At 49.8% G+C, this 15,456-nt stretch overlaps 1 protein-coding gene across 5 annotated transcripts in view; it reads left to right on the forward strand.

Moving 5' to 3' along the window:
- LOC138511179 (uncharacterized) overlaps positions 1 to 15,456 on the forward strand; it is a 243,173-nt gene that overhangs the window by 193,227 nt on the left and 34,490 nt on the right. For all 5 annotated transcript variants that reach the window (XM_069626686.1, XM_069626688.1, XM_069626687.1 and 2 more), the window contains 2 exons: positions 2,375 to 2,437; positions 2,550 to 2,633. In XM_069626686.1, coding sequence (XP_069482787.1) covers positions 2,375 to 2,437; positions 2,550 to 2,633 — 147 coding nt within the window. The remainder of the gene's footprint in view (positions 1 to 2,374; positions 2,438 to 2,549; positions 2,634 to 15,456) is intronic.

Genomic DNA, 15,456 nt, shown 5'->3' on the forward strand with positions numbered 1-15,456 from the left:
AAAGGCACTGTCACAAGTAGCTCTGCCCTTCCTAGGACTGTTTTATGGCCTCCATCTTGCAGGCACCTGAAGTTTCCTGCACTGCTTGCAGGGGCTTGGCTAGAGGTGCAGTTCTGCCTGACAGCTGGTGTAGTAAAGAGTGAATGCAGGTAATGATGTACTGCATTGAAGCACAGCCATGTATTTTATGTGACAGGATATTGATCCAGATATGTGCGTACCCTGGCTAGTGCTTACTCTATTGGCTGCCTTCCTTTGGGGGGAGGTGGGGATTTGCATGCATGCGTCCATGCATGCATTGCTGTTTCTCTGTTACGATGGTGTTAATGTCTTAGGTCAGGTGGGCTCTCGTAAATGCATGCAGCGCATGTTCAACTGGTACTGATTGAACAGATGAGCACTGGCCGCAGAGGAGATTTGATGCTTGTTATAACTAATCAAATATTCCCTCAGTGGGCTGTGGAGGGATTGGTGTGTCTTGCATTTTGGCTCACTCAGTGTGGGAGAAGGGCTTAGATTTTTGGTCCACGGGGTGGGGTGGGCTTGGATTCTGGCACACTGGGTGGGGGCTTGGTTCTCTATCCTTTCACGTAGAACATCTGTCTTGTACAAACTGTGGAAGTGATCATTAATACTGAGGCTGGGATTCATTGTTGCCACACTCGGTCTACTCGCAAGAGTTCAGAGGTCTGAGGACGAGTCCTCGATCTCAATTTTTTTGCACTTGTCCCAACATGTTCCCATTGCATTTGATTGGTTTGCGTATTGTGTCCTTTATCTTTGAGTGCAGATCTAGCCCTTGCTGAAATTGAAGGTTCGAGGATTGGTAGTTGGGGTAATCCCCAGGCTGTAAAATTGTAAATCATGGTTTATTATTGAACGCTTTTGGCAGGAGCATCGGAGTGTCGAGCATCTTTCTTTGGGCTCCCACGTAAGAATACATTTCAACTTTACTTCCCTTCTGTCCCACGGTCACTTTCTTGCAACAGAGCTAGACGCTGCTTTATTCAATTTGAGGTTGACCATGAATGTAATTGCTGCATTTGCATCCTCTAGCTCCTCAATGTTCACAGCTGTTGGTGGCTTCTGATGACTGTAGCACTGTTGCTTAAATATAGGTAGTATGCTGTTATTTTTCTCTGCTCTCCCTCCCTCCATGTCCAAAACCTCAATGCCCTTTACTTCTGGTTTGCCCATCTCTATTGGATTGTCCCTGCTGGGGAAGCTTGACCTTGACCATGTTACCTGTATACCTTATTACCCTATCATCATTACCAATACTGTTCACTTGAGAAGCTATTTCTACTTTTTGTAGCTCGCCAAAATTGAGATGTGTACATAATCATTTTGAACCTAACGTGCATTTTGGTTTTTCTTCTTTGCTTGCAGCATTGATATTGTACAAAATAAGAGAAGAGCAGTGTTGGTACGGAGCATTCATGTTTAGTTAATGTGGGTGCTTCGCCGCATGTACAATACAATTATTTTAGCGATAATTTCTTTCAGTGAACCAGGGCTGGCATGGTGGATATCTTATAGGGAGGGTGCTTGGGATTGCTCCAATGGGCAAGAAGTCGCTATGTGCAAACAATATACCGCCGGTTTGGATCACTTTGGCTCCCATTTAGCGGCAGCAGTTCTGGACCCTGAGGCAAAGCTTCACAAGCTTGGCACACAGGCTAAATGGTTTTGAACTGGGGTGGTCTTGGCGTGTTGAATGCACATGCTTCTGTCCCTCCACTGGATCCTACTTTGACAGACTGGCTTCATCTGCTAGTTTGTGGGCACTCCTGTATGTTTGTGATGGGTTGTGCTTTGCGGTCTGCAGGATTCTTTGTCACCTTTCAGGCAGATGCAGTGCCACTATTTCACTGGGTCATGAGCACATTGTCCCTTGTGGGAAGCAAGTGTGTACTCCAGTGCAGGCCACACACCAGCGCTGGCTAGAATTCCAGTGAAATAAAAAAAATGACAATACAAGGGGGAGCCCTTGGACACTTGGGCGCTCAAGTTCATCTCTGCTACCTTCCCGGACTCCTACATACAGGGATGTTTTGGCACCAACCAGTGTGTAGGTTGGGTAAAGGAAGCCAAACTGAGGTGTGATTTCCTCATAGTATCTTTCATGTAGGTAGATCCTATTACATCTGTACATCAGTGTTTCAGCATGCGTGCTAACTGAGCGTGCCCCATGCCTGCAGGTTGTATTTGGGTCTGTGCACCTCTCAGGTTGGAGGTTCTATGAAATGTCTCAACTGTAGAAAGATAGCTAGTCTCTGCTGACATGGTAGACCTTTACAGTGCCAAATGCTAGCGCTGTATTAATCTATGCTTTCCCATATGAGTACCTAGTAATGGTGTCTTTGTATTCCAGACACAGAATCTGCCTTCTCCCATCTATTATCCCTGAAGCAGGAAAGCGGCGATGAATGCTCTAGTAAGACTTTTAAAAAAAAAAAGTTTTCCTTATTCCTAGATTTTGATGACCTGAGCTGTTTTCTCTTCCCTCTCACTCTGTTTCTCTTTAAATGTTTTTGTCGATACTACAGCTCTGCCAGCAGACCCGGAGCTCCTGCCTTCTCTACCAGTAGATGAATCCCTGCTAGAGGACCAGGTTGCTGGAGATTTACAAGGCAAGTATCTATTCTTGTTTGGGCCTCTGATTGCCATGAGGCAGGCACAATTGTCTAAGGTTACATTGCAAAATGACGTCACATGGGGGATAATACCAGCAACATCTTTGAAATGCTTTCAGACTTTTTATTTGCTTTCTTTTCAAAAATCACAATTTTTCTAATGCAACATAAAATCTCCTCCTTCCCCAAACTCCCTCATCCTGGCGATGTAAAAAAGGCCTACGGAAAGTCTATTTCGAGGGGATTGTGTCCTCCGATGTATTCCACATCATTGACAAATTACCAAAGCTGTGCTGCTTTGGAAAACTTTCGGCGTCGGCGTCAATGTCGATACGTTCCCTCGAGGACCTCCGTCGACGGTCGATGTCACCAGATGTTATATCTAGGACGCACAACGCCCGTAGGGATCAGTTCCGTTTCTTCCGCGAACGTGTTCGCTTCGGAATCTCGGCGCGCTCGTTTCTTCTACTTCGTTTGTGAAAGTTGAGATCATGTCTTTGTCTTCTTCTACCCCGAAGTCGGGCTTCAAAAAGTGTCGGGACTGCGATTCCAAAATGCCCATTACGGACCCGCACAACGTCTGCCTCTGGTGCCTCGGCGAAAGCCAAGCCACCAACGACTGCGATGACTGCCAGTCTCTGACTTTGAAGGCCTTGCGGGAGCGAAAGAAGTTGACAGTAGGTAGGGTATCTACAACCCGTAAGCCGAAATCTGCTGGACTTTCGACTGACGACTCGAGGGGCGACTCTCTGCGTCTGCTTAAGTCCAGGGGGGGGGGGGGGTGTCTCGGTCTCAGAGTGGGTCCCGCCATTCCTCTGCCTCTTCTAGGCATTTTCGAAACCGCAGTCACCGGTCGCCTTCCCCGTCGGACGACTGGCAGACGGCGGGTAGCTTGCCCCACCAAGCATTCATCGGCAGTGGAATGGGACGCATTCCGCAAGGAGATGATGGCGATTTTCGAATCGCAGGGCACCGTTCCATCCGCGCCTTCGAGAGAAGCCGGCAAGGAGCGAGCTAGAGCCACCGCTCGCACGCCTCGGCGCGATAATCGGGAGCTGTTGAGGTCCTGATCGGACATGGTTGATCGCCATAGCCATTCCAGGTCCCGGTCCTTGACGCTGTCGAGACCGTCTGAGTCTGTGAGGCCTTCTAAGAAGGCATCGACGCCGTCAGCGCCATGTCCGTCGAGGGACTCTCGCGAGGCTCTGGCTCTGAGGAAGTCATCGGCGCCCGGTGTTGCCATTTCATATGGCCTTACTAAGAAGGGTGGCAGCGTCTTGGACTGCTCCGGAGAGTCTCCCGGCAGTGAACAAGTCGCTTCTGAAAAAATACCGGCCAGCCAGTGGTGACCCCTGCTACTTGTCTACGCACCCCACTCTGGAGAGTTTGGTGGTGCAGGCGGCAACAGCCCCAGCGAAGCAGGCTGCGTACCCTACCATCCCTCCTGATGGGGACGACACGCGCTTTGATGCTTGGGCAAAGAAAGTATTTTCATCTGGGGGTATGGCTTTAAAGGCAGCCAACTCGTTTGTGTCTTGGCAAGATTCACTCACACTCTGTGGCATTGTGTATCTTTGGCGGCTGAACATATTCCCGAAGGGGAGGAACGGTATGGTTTTCTAGCCCTCGTTCAGGATGGCAAGGATGCCATGTATGAATCCGTTCAGTCGGGTCTGGATGTGGCAGACTGTGTCAGCCGGTCCATGGCGGCGAGCACCGTGATGCGCAGTTTTGCATGGTTGCGGAAGTCAGGGTTTGCTCCTGATGTACAGTCCCGGCTTCTCAACATGCCCTATGATGGTGTCCTGACGAGAGCCTTGAGAGGTTGCAGACCTCCAAAGCTGAGGCGAAGTCCTTGAGCGCTGCAGTACGTCAACCTCCGCCTTTTCGTCCTAGGGGACAGCAATGGAGGGCAAGTACCTTTCGATACTAATCTTCCTTTGGTAGATCGAGAGGAGCTGCCAGTCAAAGGGGCCAACGTAGGAGTACCAGAGGTGGAAAATAAGGTACCCGAGGTGCCAAAGCCGCTCAGGCAGTTGCCTCTTTGCCCTCAGGCACTGCCGCTTCTGCTCAGTCATGAGGTCATGGCCCATGGTTCGCCGGTTGGGTGGAAGACTGGCGCAGCATCTTGTAGAATGGCGTGCCATTACTTCAGATTCGTGGGTTCTGGAGATCATAACCCACGGCTACTGTCTTCCTTTCCAACAGAGGCCTCACAACAATCCACCAGGGAAGCTCCCTTTGAAGCGTCCGGAGCCGCTCCTTGCGCAGGATATCCTATCCCTGCTGGAGAAAGGCGCCATAGGAACTGGTGCCTGTAGCGGAGAGGGACAAGGGATGGTATTCCCCATATTTTTTGATCCCGAAAAAAGACAGAGGATTGAGACCCATCATGGACTTGCATGGTTTGAACAAGCTCCTCAGGAAGGACAAGTTCAAGATAGTTACTCTTTCTCAAGTCCTCCAGGCCCTTCAACTTCAGGATTGGTTGGTGTCTCTCAACCTCAAGGATGCTTACTTTGATGTGCTGATGTATCCTAAACACAGAAGTACCTGAGGTTCGCGGTTGGCGACTCACATTTTCAGTTTTGGGTCCTGCTGTTTGGATTGACCTCCTCCCTGAGGGTCTTCACCAAGGTGATGGTGGTGGTGGCAGCGTATCTCAGGAAAGAGGGGGATTCACGTCTACTGTTACCTGGACAACTGGTTGATCAGGGCGCGCTCTCCCAAGCAAGTCCTGGATCATCTGTATGTCACCTGCCACTCCCTTCACAAGCTGGGCTTCTCCCTCAACTTAAAGATGTCTCGCGTGACACCTACCCAGCGGCTCAAGTACATTGGAGCAGTGCTCAACACATCCCTGGGGCAGTGTTCGCCTCCCCAGGTGAGGGCTCATCACATTCTGCAGATGGTGGACAAGTTTCAACGTGCCCAGAGTCTCCCGGCGTTCGAGTTCTTGAGATTGCTCAGCCTCATGGCATCCTGCATTTTACTGGTGAAGAGGCCAGGCTGCGGATGAGATCTCTGCAGTGGGCACAGTTTTCCGGCAGGATGTCTGTTCCCGTTCAGATTCCACCCTCGGTTGCCCAGGACCTTCTGTGGTCGGTCGTCTAAGGAAATCTGTTGAAAGGGGCTCCGTTTTGGCAACTATGGCCGGAGGTTACGATTGTGACTGACACATCCCTCACGGGTTGGGGAGCTCATGCCAACGAGCTGACAGCCAGCGGTCGGTGGTCTCCGTAGGATTCCAGACTCCACATCAGTCTGTTAGGCCTACAGGCTGTCGGGCTATCCCTGAAGGCTTTTCTGCCGCCTGTTCGGGGAAAGAATGTCCTAATTATGACAGACAATACAGTGGCCATGCACTACCTCAACAAAAAGGGGGTTGGGGGGGGCAGGGTCACTCCCACTGTGCAGGAAGGCGATGCAGCTCTGGTTCTGGGCCATCCAGCAGGAAATTTCGATCTCAGCAGTTCATCTGCTGGGAGACTAAAACGCAGCGGCGGACGCTCTGAGCAGGCATAGCATGGTCTCTCACGAGTGGGAGCTGGCTCAGGAAGTTCTTTTGGAGATCTTCGCCCTTTGAGGAACCCCACAAGTGGATCGCTTCGCCACCAGTGTCAACCAGAAGTGAGAAAGAGTCTGCTCGCGGGAGGAGCCTTGGGGGACGTGTTCATATTGGAGTGGTCCTTCCCACTGCTGTATGCGTACCCGCAAGTCCCCGTCATTCCGCAGGTGTTGCAGAGGTTACGGAGGTTCGGTTCCCGGATTATCCTCATTGCTCCGGCATGGGCCAGGAGAGCGTGGTACCCAGACCTTCTAGATCCGTCAATCTCTCCTCCACGCTGTCTTCCCTACCGAGACGATCCCCTCTCACGGGAGGGGGGGGGTAGAGTTCTCATCCAGAGGTCAAGTCTCTCAGCCTTCATGCTTGGTATCTGAAAGACTGAGGTATAAGGATTGGGACCTCCCTGAGGATGTGATGGAGGGGTTGCTTTGAGCCAGAAGGCCTGCAACAAAATCCTGTACTGTTGCCGTTGGAGAAAGTTCTGCAGCTGGTGCAGGGTACAGAATGTGGATCCTTTCCATTGTTCCATTCCCTTTGTTCTCTTTTTTGCTTTCATTAACCCATAAGGGCCTGCAAGTGGGTACCATTAAGAGTTACCTGGCGGCGCTGTCCAAATTTAAGCGCTCATCTGAGGAATGTTCTTATTTTAAGATCCCTTTTTGATTTCGCAGTTTCTAAAAGGGCTAACTGTGTTTCCACCGTCACCTTTCCAGGTCCCGGGATGGGATTTGAAGTTGGTTTTAAAGTTCCTAATGGGAGCTCATTTGACCCCTTACATTCTTGCCCGCTTAGACTGTTGTCTTTTAAGACTTTATTTTTAGTTGCGGAACTTCCGCACGTAGAGTGAGTGAGTTGCAGGCACCTTCCGCCAAGCCACCTTTCACGGTGTTCCATAAGGACAGGGTTGTCTTATCTTACCTGGTAACTGTCTTTGGATGGGATGTTCCCCCAATGTATTCTACATCGTACCCTCCCAGCCTGCCGCTCTATAGAATTTCTTATGTGATTGCAGCTTACGTTTCCGCCAGGGCTTTCTGCTGTCATACTGGCAGGTGATTGGTGCCACACGTTCTGGGGGGGGGGGGGGGGCTACAACTGAAGCTATGGGCGTCGTGCGTCTTGATATAACATCCAGTGACGTCGACGGAGGTCCTCGGGGGAACGTATCGACGTCATTGACACAGGACGCCTACGCCAAAAGTTTCCGAAACAGCACAGCTGTGGTAATTACTGTCAAAGATGTGGAATACGTCGGAGGAACATCCGATCGAAAGAACGTTGGCAGGTAAGATAAGTAACTTGTTCTTCTAAGATGGCCATTGCACACTTGACAAAGTACATGCAATGAATTCTGCTATCTGACAAATATGGGGGGGGGCTTGTTGTAAAAAGGGCCTTGGCTTCATATTTTATGGAGCTGTCCATCCTCACACACGCTCTGGCTTGAGAGGAGTTCAAGACTTTGAGATACTAGAGTGGACGTCCTCTTATTCTTCAACAAGTGTCCTCTCCAACTCTTTCCCAGTAGGTTCTTGTCTCCTTGATTCCCATGCTGTTTAAAAGTGCATATAATCTAGAAGTGGGTAGTTGGAATTGGTTTTCCCAAGATGTGACTGTCCTCGATACTGCTTCTTTCACTCTGCAATGATTTCCCAGTGGCACACCTGACAGTACCTTAACCCGTCTGCTCCCCTCAAGCCATTGCCCAGTGTTAATCCTTCTTCCCACAAAATTATCACTGGCCTTCCCACAACTCATCATTCCCCCTCCCTTCTAATCTGGGAACCCTGTATCCAGCAACCTTCGAAAGAATCCACTATTAGCTATAATGGATGTCACCATGCCTCTTAAGGTGAATTTCCAGAATCATCCCTGGTGGGAGGATTTTGGCCGTCCGCCCTATTATGGTGAACTGGAAGACACTGGGAGCTCAGTCAAACCCAAAGAAGGTTAAGTAGCAGCGCAGCAAGGCTTAGTCTCAGGAAGGGTGCAGGAGTGGTCTAGGGTAACAGTGCAACACCAGTAATTCAAGTATATAAAATAATCAGAACTTTGGTTTATCCTCTAAGTAGATACTAATATTGTGAAGCATAAACTTATAAAACAGATGTATACCTAAGAGTAGCATTTGATACAATGACAAGTGCAACACAGGGAAGTAGTTCAGATGCATTGAGAGACAGAACTCTTAGAATTAACACAAAACAATTGCCCTACTTATAAAGTCCAACCCTAAGATTGTTTGGGGCTTTATGCCCAAAAGTCACTGTTTCCAAAGCATATACTTCAGGTAAGTTATTTTCTGATGTTTGTTAATCTGCTTAGAATCACATGCTGTGCATAGGTCCGACATCCAGTGGTCACTGCGGAGTATTGCATTTTGTTTTTCGTAGTCGAAAAGGGGACGTCGACAAGGCGTGTCTGTAACACTATCCCTATAGTGACGTGCGTTGTACCCACAATCCCTCACGCGTCGAGGTCCCTCAGATTGTTTTTTTCCGCCCAGCTACTGGTCGCCTGTATGCGGCGCTCCTCGAGAGACATTGCCAAATACTTTTCTTTGACCTTTGGTCGTTTGTTATTAATATCAATAACGTATATCCCTCCCTCGACGCAGAGCTGTTTCTCCGCCGAGCAAGATCTTCGACGGAAGGACGAGCGGAGGGGATCCTTCGGCGCTGCCGAACACGTGGCCAGGCCTCGCCGGCCATACACAGTAGGGAGAGTGGGGTTTTGTGGCCTTTCTTTCTTCTCTTTAAGAATGCCTTTCTCTTTCCCCCTCCCACTCTTTCGAGGTCGTAGTCACACTTCTTGCCCTCAGCTATGGAGAGGATGCCATTTAGGTTTTGCCCGCTTTGCAAGGGTAAATATACCTGGAAGGATAAGCACAAACGGTGCAACCTTTGCTTACCCCTCGATCACCAGGAGGACGGCTGTGCGGCCTGTAAATTACTAAAGCCCAAAACTCTAAAAGACCGCAGGGTCAAAAGGTGGGCGGCCTATGCCATGCCTAGGCCTGACTCCTCGCCCGCTGCCGCCGAGTGTGACGAGGACAGTGACTACATGGCCCCCGTAACGGAGGCTGTAGACCTCTCAAAGGAGCGTTGACGCTCCTCGTCCGTCCCCGGCCCCGGCAAGCCCGGCCCACGCCCAGTTTATGGGGATGAACACCCCGGCGACAAGGACGCACACGGAAAAACATCAAAGCACATACCCCCGGCACGCATTCGTCGAAGACGAAGGCAGCCATAGCGCCAACGGGGACGCCGGGCCCACTGGCGTCTTCCGCCGACCGCAAGGGTTGTCAGCCCTCCCCGCCACCGCTTGTGCGACAGGCGACTGGGCATTCTAAAAATAAGGGCGCGAACACCAAAACCTCCGGCGACGCGCATCGCAACAGCGCTCACGTTGCCAACAAGGACTCGACGGGCAAGGACTCGACAGGCAAGGACTCGACAGGCAAGGACTCGACGTTACATAGCGCGACGGTGACCGATCCCTCGGAAGAGAGAATGATCGCCGAAAGCCTCGCGCGCATAGCATCTAAGGACGGCCAGAGACGTACGGCGAGTGAGACGCCGAAAACCGCTCACAAGGCCAAAGATACGCAGAAACGGCTGGAAAACAGATCAGGCCTGTTCCCGACGCCGACAGAAGGCCCTAGCCAGCGAGAAGGCCTACTCAGAAGGCGAAGGCTCTTTCTTCGACGTTATGGGACAGAACCAGACAATTACAGGAAGAAGAAACTCCTTTTTCATTCCCAGACCGTCCAGGCCAACCTCAGTGGACCTTTGAAAGGTTCCAGACCTGTATGGATAAACTAGACGGGTTCATGTCCATCCCAGAAGACAGGACACCCAAGAGACCAAGGGAGGCACCCCTGGAGAGTCCAAGGGCTAAATACCAGAAGTTTTATAACCCCATACAGGAGGACCCCATATAGAAAGGCATATACTCTCTCAATCCCACTGAGAAAGATACCTTCTTCCAAGAGGAAGATGAGTTCACCTATGTTGAAGACCAACAAGAAGAGGAAGGTTTTCACGAGGAAACTAACCTATGTGAGGAGGGATTCCAGGAGGACACAGGCGAGAGCGACCCAAATCCCTGGCAGTCACCGGCTAGGTCGACAGACACAGGCAGTAGCAGTATAGTCATCGGGTCTACTGAAACTACACCAGTCAGGAACCCTTCGCCTGTCGATCAACCCACCTTCAATGCACTGCTGAAGAAGGCAGCAGCACATTTCGAAATTGAAAGTGGGGAAGTCACCCCAGACACCGATTTTTGTGGTGAGGATTATCAAGGAAACCCCCCCCCCCCACTAGCCAAATTATACCCATCCTCGCCTCAGTTAAGAGACGTATTACACCTTCTCTTTCCACTCCTGCATTGGTGAGAGGGGTCAATCCGAGGATTGAGAAACTGTTCTCTTCCTCTCAATCAGACCCATTATATATTAAGGGTCACTCAATACCGGACTCCCTGGTCGTGACCAACACCAGGAAAAGGGCAGGAGTCCCACTATCTACCAGCGAGGCACCCCCAGATAAAGAGGGGAAGAAGCTGTACGCCCTAGCCAAGAGAATGACCACCTCTGCAGCATTCTCTACCAGAATCGCCAATAATAATACCCTATTGGCAAGCTATGCCGATGCTCAATGGGCTAAGCTCAAAGGGCTAAGCTCAAACAGGACATCGAAGAAGTTCCCGAACCCCTAAGGACTCGTTTGCTGGCTACAGTTAACAAGGGCTCTCTGGTCAATCAAAGCATCGTCAAGAATACCCTCGATGCAGCAGAGACGGCTGGCCGCACTTTGATACAAGGAGTTTTACTGAAGCGTCACGTCTGGCTTCGCAATTCCGGATTTAAGGCAGAAACCCAAGCATCCCTTATTAACAAACCCATAGAGGAGTCCAACCTCTTTGGGAGAGCAGTGGATGACGCGCTGGAGAACGCAAAGAAAGAATTCGACACAATAAAGACCTTAGACCAAATTTCAAAACCCCCTAACAGGCGGGGATTTGGTAATAAGCGCTTTTTTCGTAGACAACGCCAGCAACAAAACCAACAGTATTCTGCTAGCAACTACCGGGGCAATAGCGGCCAGTACAATCAGAGGGGTCAGCGCCGTGGCAAAGGAAGAGGCCGGGGTTCCACCGGTTAACATCCTTTCTTCCAGCATGGGAGGGAATAACATCAGACCGCTGGGTACTTTCCACCGTAGCCCGCGGCTACTGTATAGAGTTCTACAGTTCCCCAACATACAGACCCCTGAGGGGACGCTGCATGACACCGGAACACCTCGCCATCCTTCTCCAAGAAGTGGACCAACTGCTGGAAAAAGGAGCCATAGAGGTTGTGCCTCTATCTCAGGTAATGGAAGGTATTTATTCAGTGTACTTCCTTGTACCCAAAAAGGATCTAACCATGCGCCCTGTATTAGATCTGCGCCCAGCGAACAAGTTTGTCAAACCCCAAAAGTTTCATATGGTGACCTTACAGGAAGTGATCCCACTGCTATCACAGGGAGATTACATGACAACACTGGACATGAAAGATGCATACTTTCATATTTTAATGTTGCTAGCGCACAGAAAATACCTCAGGTTCATGATAGAGGGCAAACACTACCAGTTCAGAGTGCTACCCTTCGGCATAGCATCTGCACCAAGGCTATTCACGAAAGTACTGGCAGTGGCAGCGGCCCACCTGTGCAGGTTATCCATCCCAGTATACCCTTACCTCGACGACTGGCTCATAACAGGGGATTCTTACGAGACCTGCTTCTCAAAAACCCAAAAGACTGTAGACCTTTTGTTCCAAGTGGGCTTCTCATCAACGAGAAGAAGTCCAGCTTAGACCCCAGCCAAGTCAAACAATTCTAGGGGCTCTAATTCGAACAAAGGACGGCCTCGTCTTCCCCTCCAATGAGAGGGTCCAAAACATGCTGTTTCAGATCCCCCAATATGTGGCAGGTCGAGAGGTGACGGTGCGCAAAGCAATGCGCTTGCTAGGAATAATGGCGTCGTGTATTTACTTGGTACCTCACGCGTGCCTGCGCCCAATGCAAGAGTGGCTCAACAGCCAGTGGTGTCAGGCCAGCGGACAATGGGACGATCTAGTGGTGGTCTCGCAGGCCTTGGTTCTCTCGCTACGGTGGTGGACAAAGGAAAACCTGATAATAGGAAACCCCTCTGCCACACCCGCGGTGGAGGCCACTCTAACCACGGACGCATCCCTCACAGGATGGGGGGCTCACCTATCCCATCAGACTGCTCACGTGGACTCCATCCGTAGCATCCAAGCACATAAACCTACTGGAGCTACCGGCGGTGTTCAAAGCACTAAAAGCCTTCCAGGAACACCTACAAGGGAAGACAGTGATGGTCCTTACAGACAGCACCACAGCCATGTACTACATCAACAAACAGGGGGGCGCCCACTCTCCAGGACTGTCCAAGCTGTCCCAGAATATATGGAAGTGGGCTCTCAGACACAACATGTTCCTAATGTCACAACATGTACCAGGGGAACTCAATCTGCTAGCAGACGAACTCAGCAGAGACTTCCCCCTGCCCGAAGAGTACGAATGGCGATTGCATGAAGACATCTTCTTAGACGTCTTCATGCAATGGGGATTCCTGGAAATAGACCTGTTCTTCTTTTTTTTTTTTTTTTTTTTTTTTTTTTGCTTACAACCTCAAGGGTTTTAACAAAAGGTTGCTGGTTTCCATTTAGATCCTTTGCCTGCTACGTAGCGACACCACTGATAGAGGAGAAGAATTTAGAGTGTTGGTGTTAGTGTGTTTTGGTGGCTTTGTGGAGAGCTTGGTGTTTCGCTTTGGACGATAGTGACTTTTTTAAGTGTCACTTCAAGAAATTTGGCCGCGGCCCTCGACCATCTGGCCGAGTCTCCTGCTATCATTCTACACCAACAAGTTTCTTCGTCGAGGCTTGCAGACTGGTGGCTCAGTGGTGTCAGAAGGGTGTGCCATTCCTTTGTTAGGCCATGACAGGATGTGAGGAGGTGGCTGATTGATTCAACTTCGTTTTGGATAGCACAGAAACGACAGTCTTGCGTCGGTGCGAGAGCTCTGATGAAAAGGATTTCTCTTGTAGGAAGTAGATTTAGGCGAGCCCGCATGAAGCTTTTTCTGAACTCTTTTTCCGGGAATCTCTCGCAGTATTTTAATGGGACTTTTAGCCTGTTGTGCGTTGTTGGTAGATGTTTTAGCGATTTTAGGACTGGCTTTTTACAATTGAGTTTATCCAGTCTTGCTGTTCCAATTTGGTCTTTACTCGTCCTGGGTTGTGGATTGGCGTTTCTTCGTCACACGCTACCTCTTCTCATTTTGCTTGAATTTTTGCGACCTAATCCAGTAGTGGTTTACAGGATCCCTTGTTGATCTCGGCAGAGACCACCTGGAAAATTGGAGGTGAATCTGGGGTCAGGATTTTTCGATACAGCTGGGTGGCACTCTGTGTTACCGCCGCCGCCGCTAATGAAGCCAAACCTAGCTCTCTTCTAATCGCTGGCATCGGTGCTGCTTTTGGCAACCCCAGTACTGATTTCCAGAATAGACCTTCCAGCTGAGTCCATAGTTCTTCCAAACACAAGTTTGCCGCCATCCCATAGGTTACTGCAGGAACCACTTTGGATTTGTAGAACAGGATTGTAGAGGACCACGAGAATTTTCCAAACTTTCTGTCTATTGCACGAGCTTGCGCAGTTAAATTTCTCATTTTGTCCCATAGTGTTTTTTTGATGCGAGTTCTCTTTTTAAAGAGTTGTCGAGCTGGATTCCCAAGTATTTATATTCATTTACTTGCTCGATTTTTGCATTTTCCATGGTCCAGCAGTTGTTGGTTTGTTCTTTCCTCGACGCTTTGGTCCATATTAGGATTTTTGTTTTTGATATATTTACTGTTCAGTTGTTGCTTTCCATGTACGTGGCTAGGTTTGTCAATTGTCTTTGTAGGCCTATCGGTGTCTGGTCCACAAGGACCAGGTCGTCGGCGTACCACAGTCTTGATATCTGCTGAGCACGGAAAAGATCGCAATGTTCTCTCTGAATCTTGGAAGTCTCCAATAAATGCTATAAATAGCGCTGGCACCAGTGGGCATCCTTGTTTAACCCCACGATTAGTTAGGATCCTGTCTGAGAGCGTGCCTTGCCGGCTTAGGCGGACCCGAAGCGATGTTGAGGTGTGGATAGCTATTATGGGCTCCAGCACCGGACCTGGGCAGTTCCATGTTAGCTTCGACCAAAGTCGGCTCCGATCTACCATTTCGAACGCTTGGGATAGGTCCACCATCGCCAAGAAGACCTTGGGTGCTCCACTTTTTACTTTCGCTTTTATAATGTTCAGGATCAAGAGGTTTATTGTTGTGCCAGCCCCTTTCTGGAAGCCAGTTTCAAAGATGTCTGCCGAGGGAGAATTTCTGGCCCAGCTCTTGAAATGAGGCAGCAAAAGTGACGCAAAGATCTTGCCGATGATATCCAGGAGTACTATTGGTCTATAGTTTGCCGGCGCACTTTTGTTTCATTTCTTGAAAATTGGGACTAGAACTGCCTCGGTCCACGTTTCTGGAATCTGCCTCCGAGTTTGACATTGCTTAAATAATTCACTGATGGCATGGGCCCCTTCCATAGGGTGTTCTTTAAGGTCCAGGTTTGACAGCCCGTCCGGGCCCGGAGCTCTCGATGCTTTTAGTTTGGTAATTATTCTAGAGAGGTCTTCAACGTCGGTCAAGTTGATCCATTGGTTTGTGCTCGGCAGCACAGTCCGTGGTTCCCGGATTAGCGGTGCTTGGTATAGATCTGTAAAGTGCTGTATCCAGCTTTGTTCTGTTACTGAGTTAGAAATCAATGGTACGGTCTGGCCATTAGCAGTTTTTAATAGTGACCGGAGTTCTCTTGTATTTCTTGAGGCGAGAGTGCGTAACATGGCTTCAGCATCGTTTTGATATAGCATTTGTCGTGTTTTTAGCCATGATTTGTAAGATCTCGCTAAGGAGGCATGGGCGGACCACAGAGCGGCTGTTTTCGTTTTTATTGCCAATCGTTAGGCTTTTTTTACTTCTCGTCGTTTTTCGGCCACTGTGTTAAATACGTGGGTATGTGGAACCTGGGTTCGTGGTTTCCTGTTGGACACTTTGTGGGCTACCAGTAGGGATGTATATTCAGGTCTTGTTGGCCCCCCTCCGGCTCCTGGTCGTGGGTCCTTTTTAGGTTTTCTCTGAAGGC

The sequence above is a fragment of the Ambystoma mexicanum genome, chromosome 6p (genome assembly GCF_040938575.1).
Source record: "Ambystoma mexicanum isolate Mex_15411 chromosome 6p, UKY_AmexF1_1, whole genome shotgun sequence".
Taxonomy (NCBI): Eukaryota; Metazoa; Chordata; class Amphibia; order Caudata; family Ambystomatidae; genus Ambystoma; species Ambystoma mexicanum.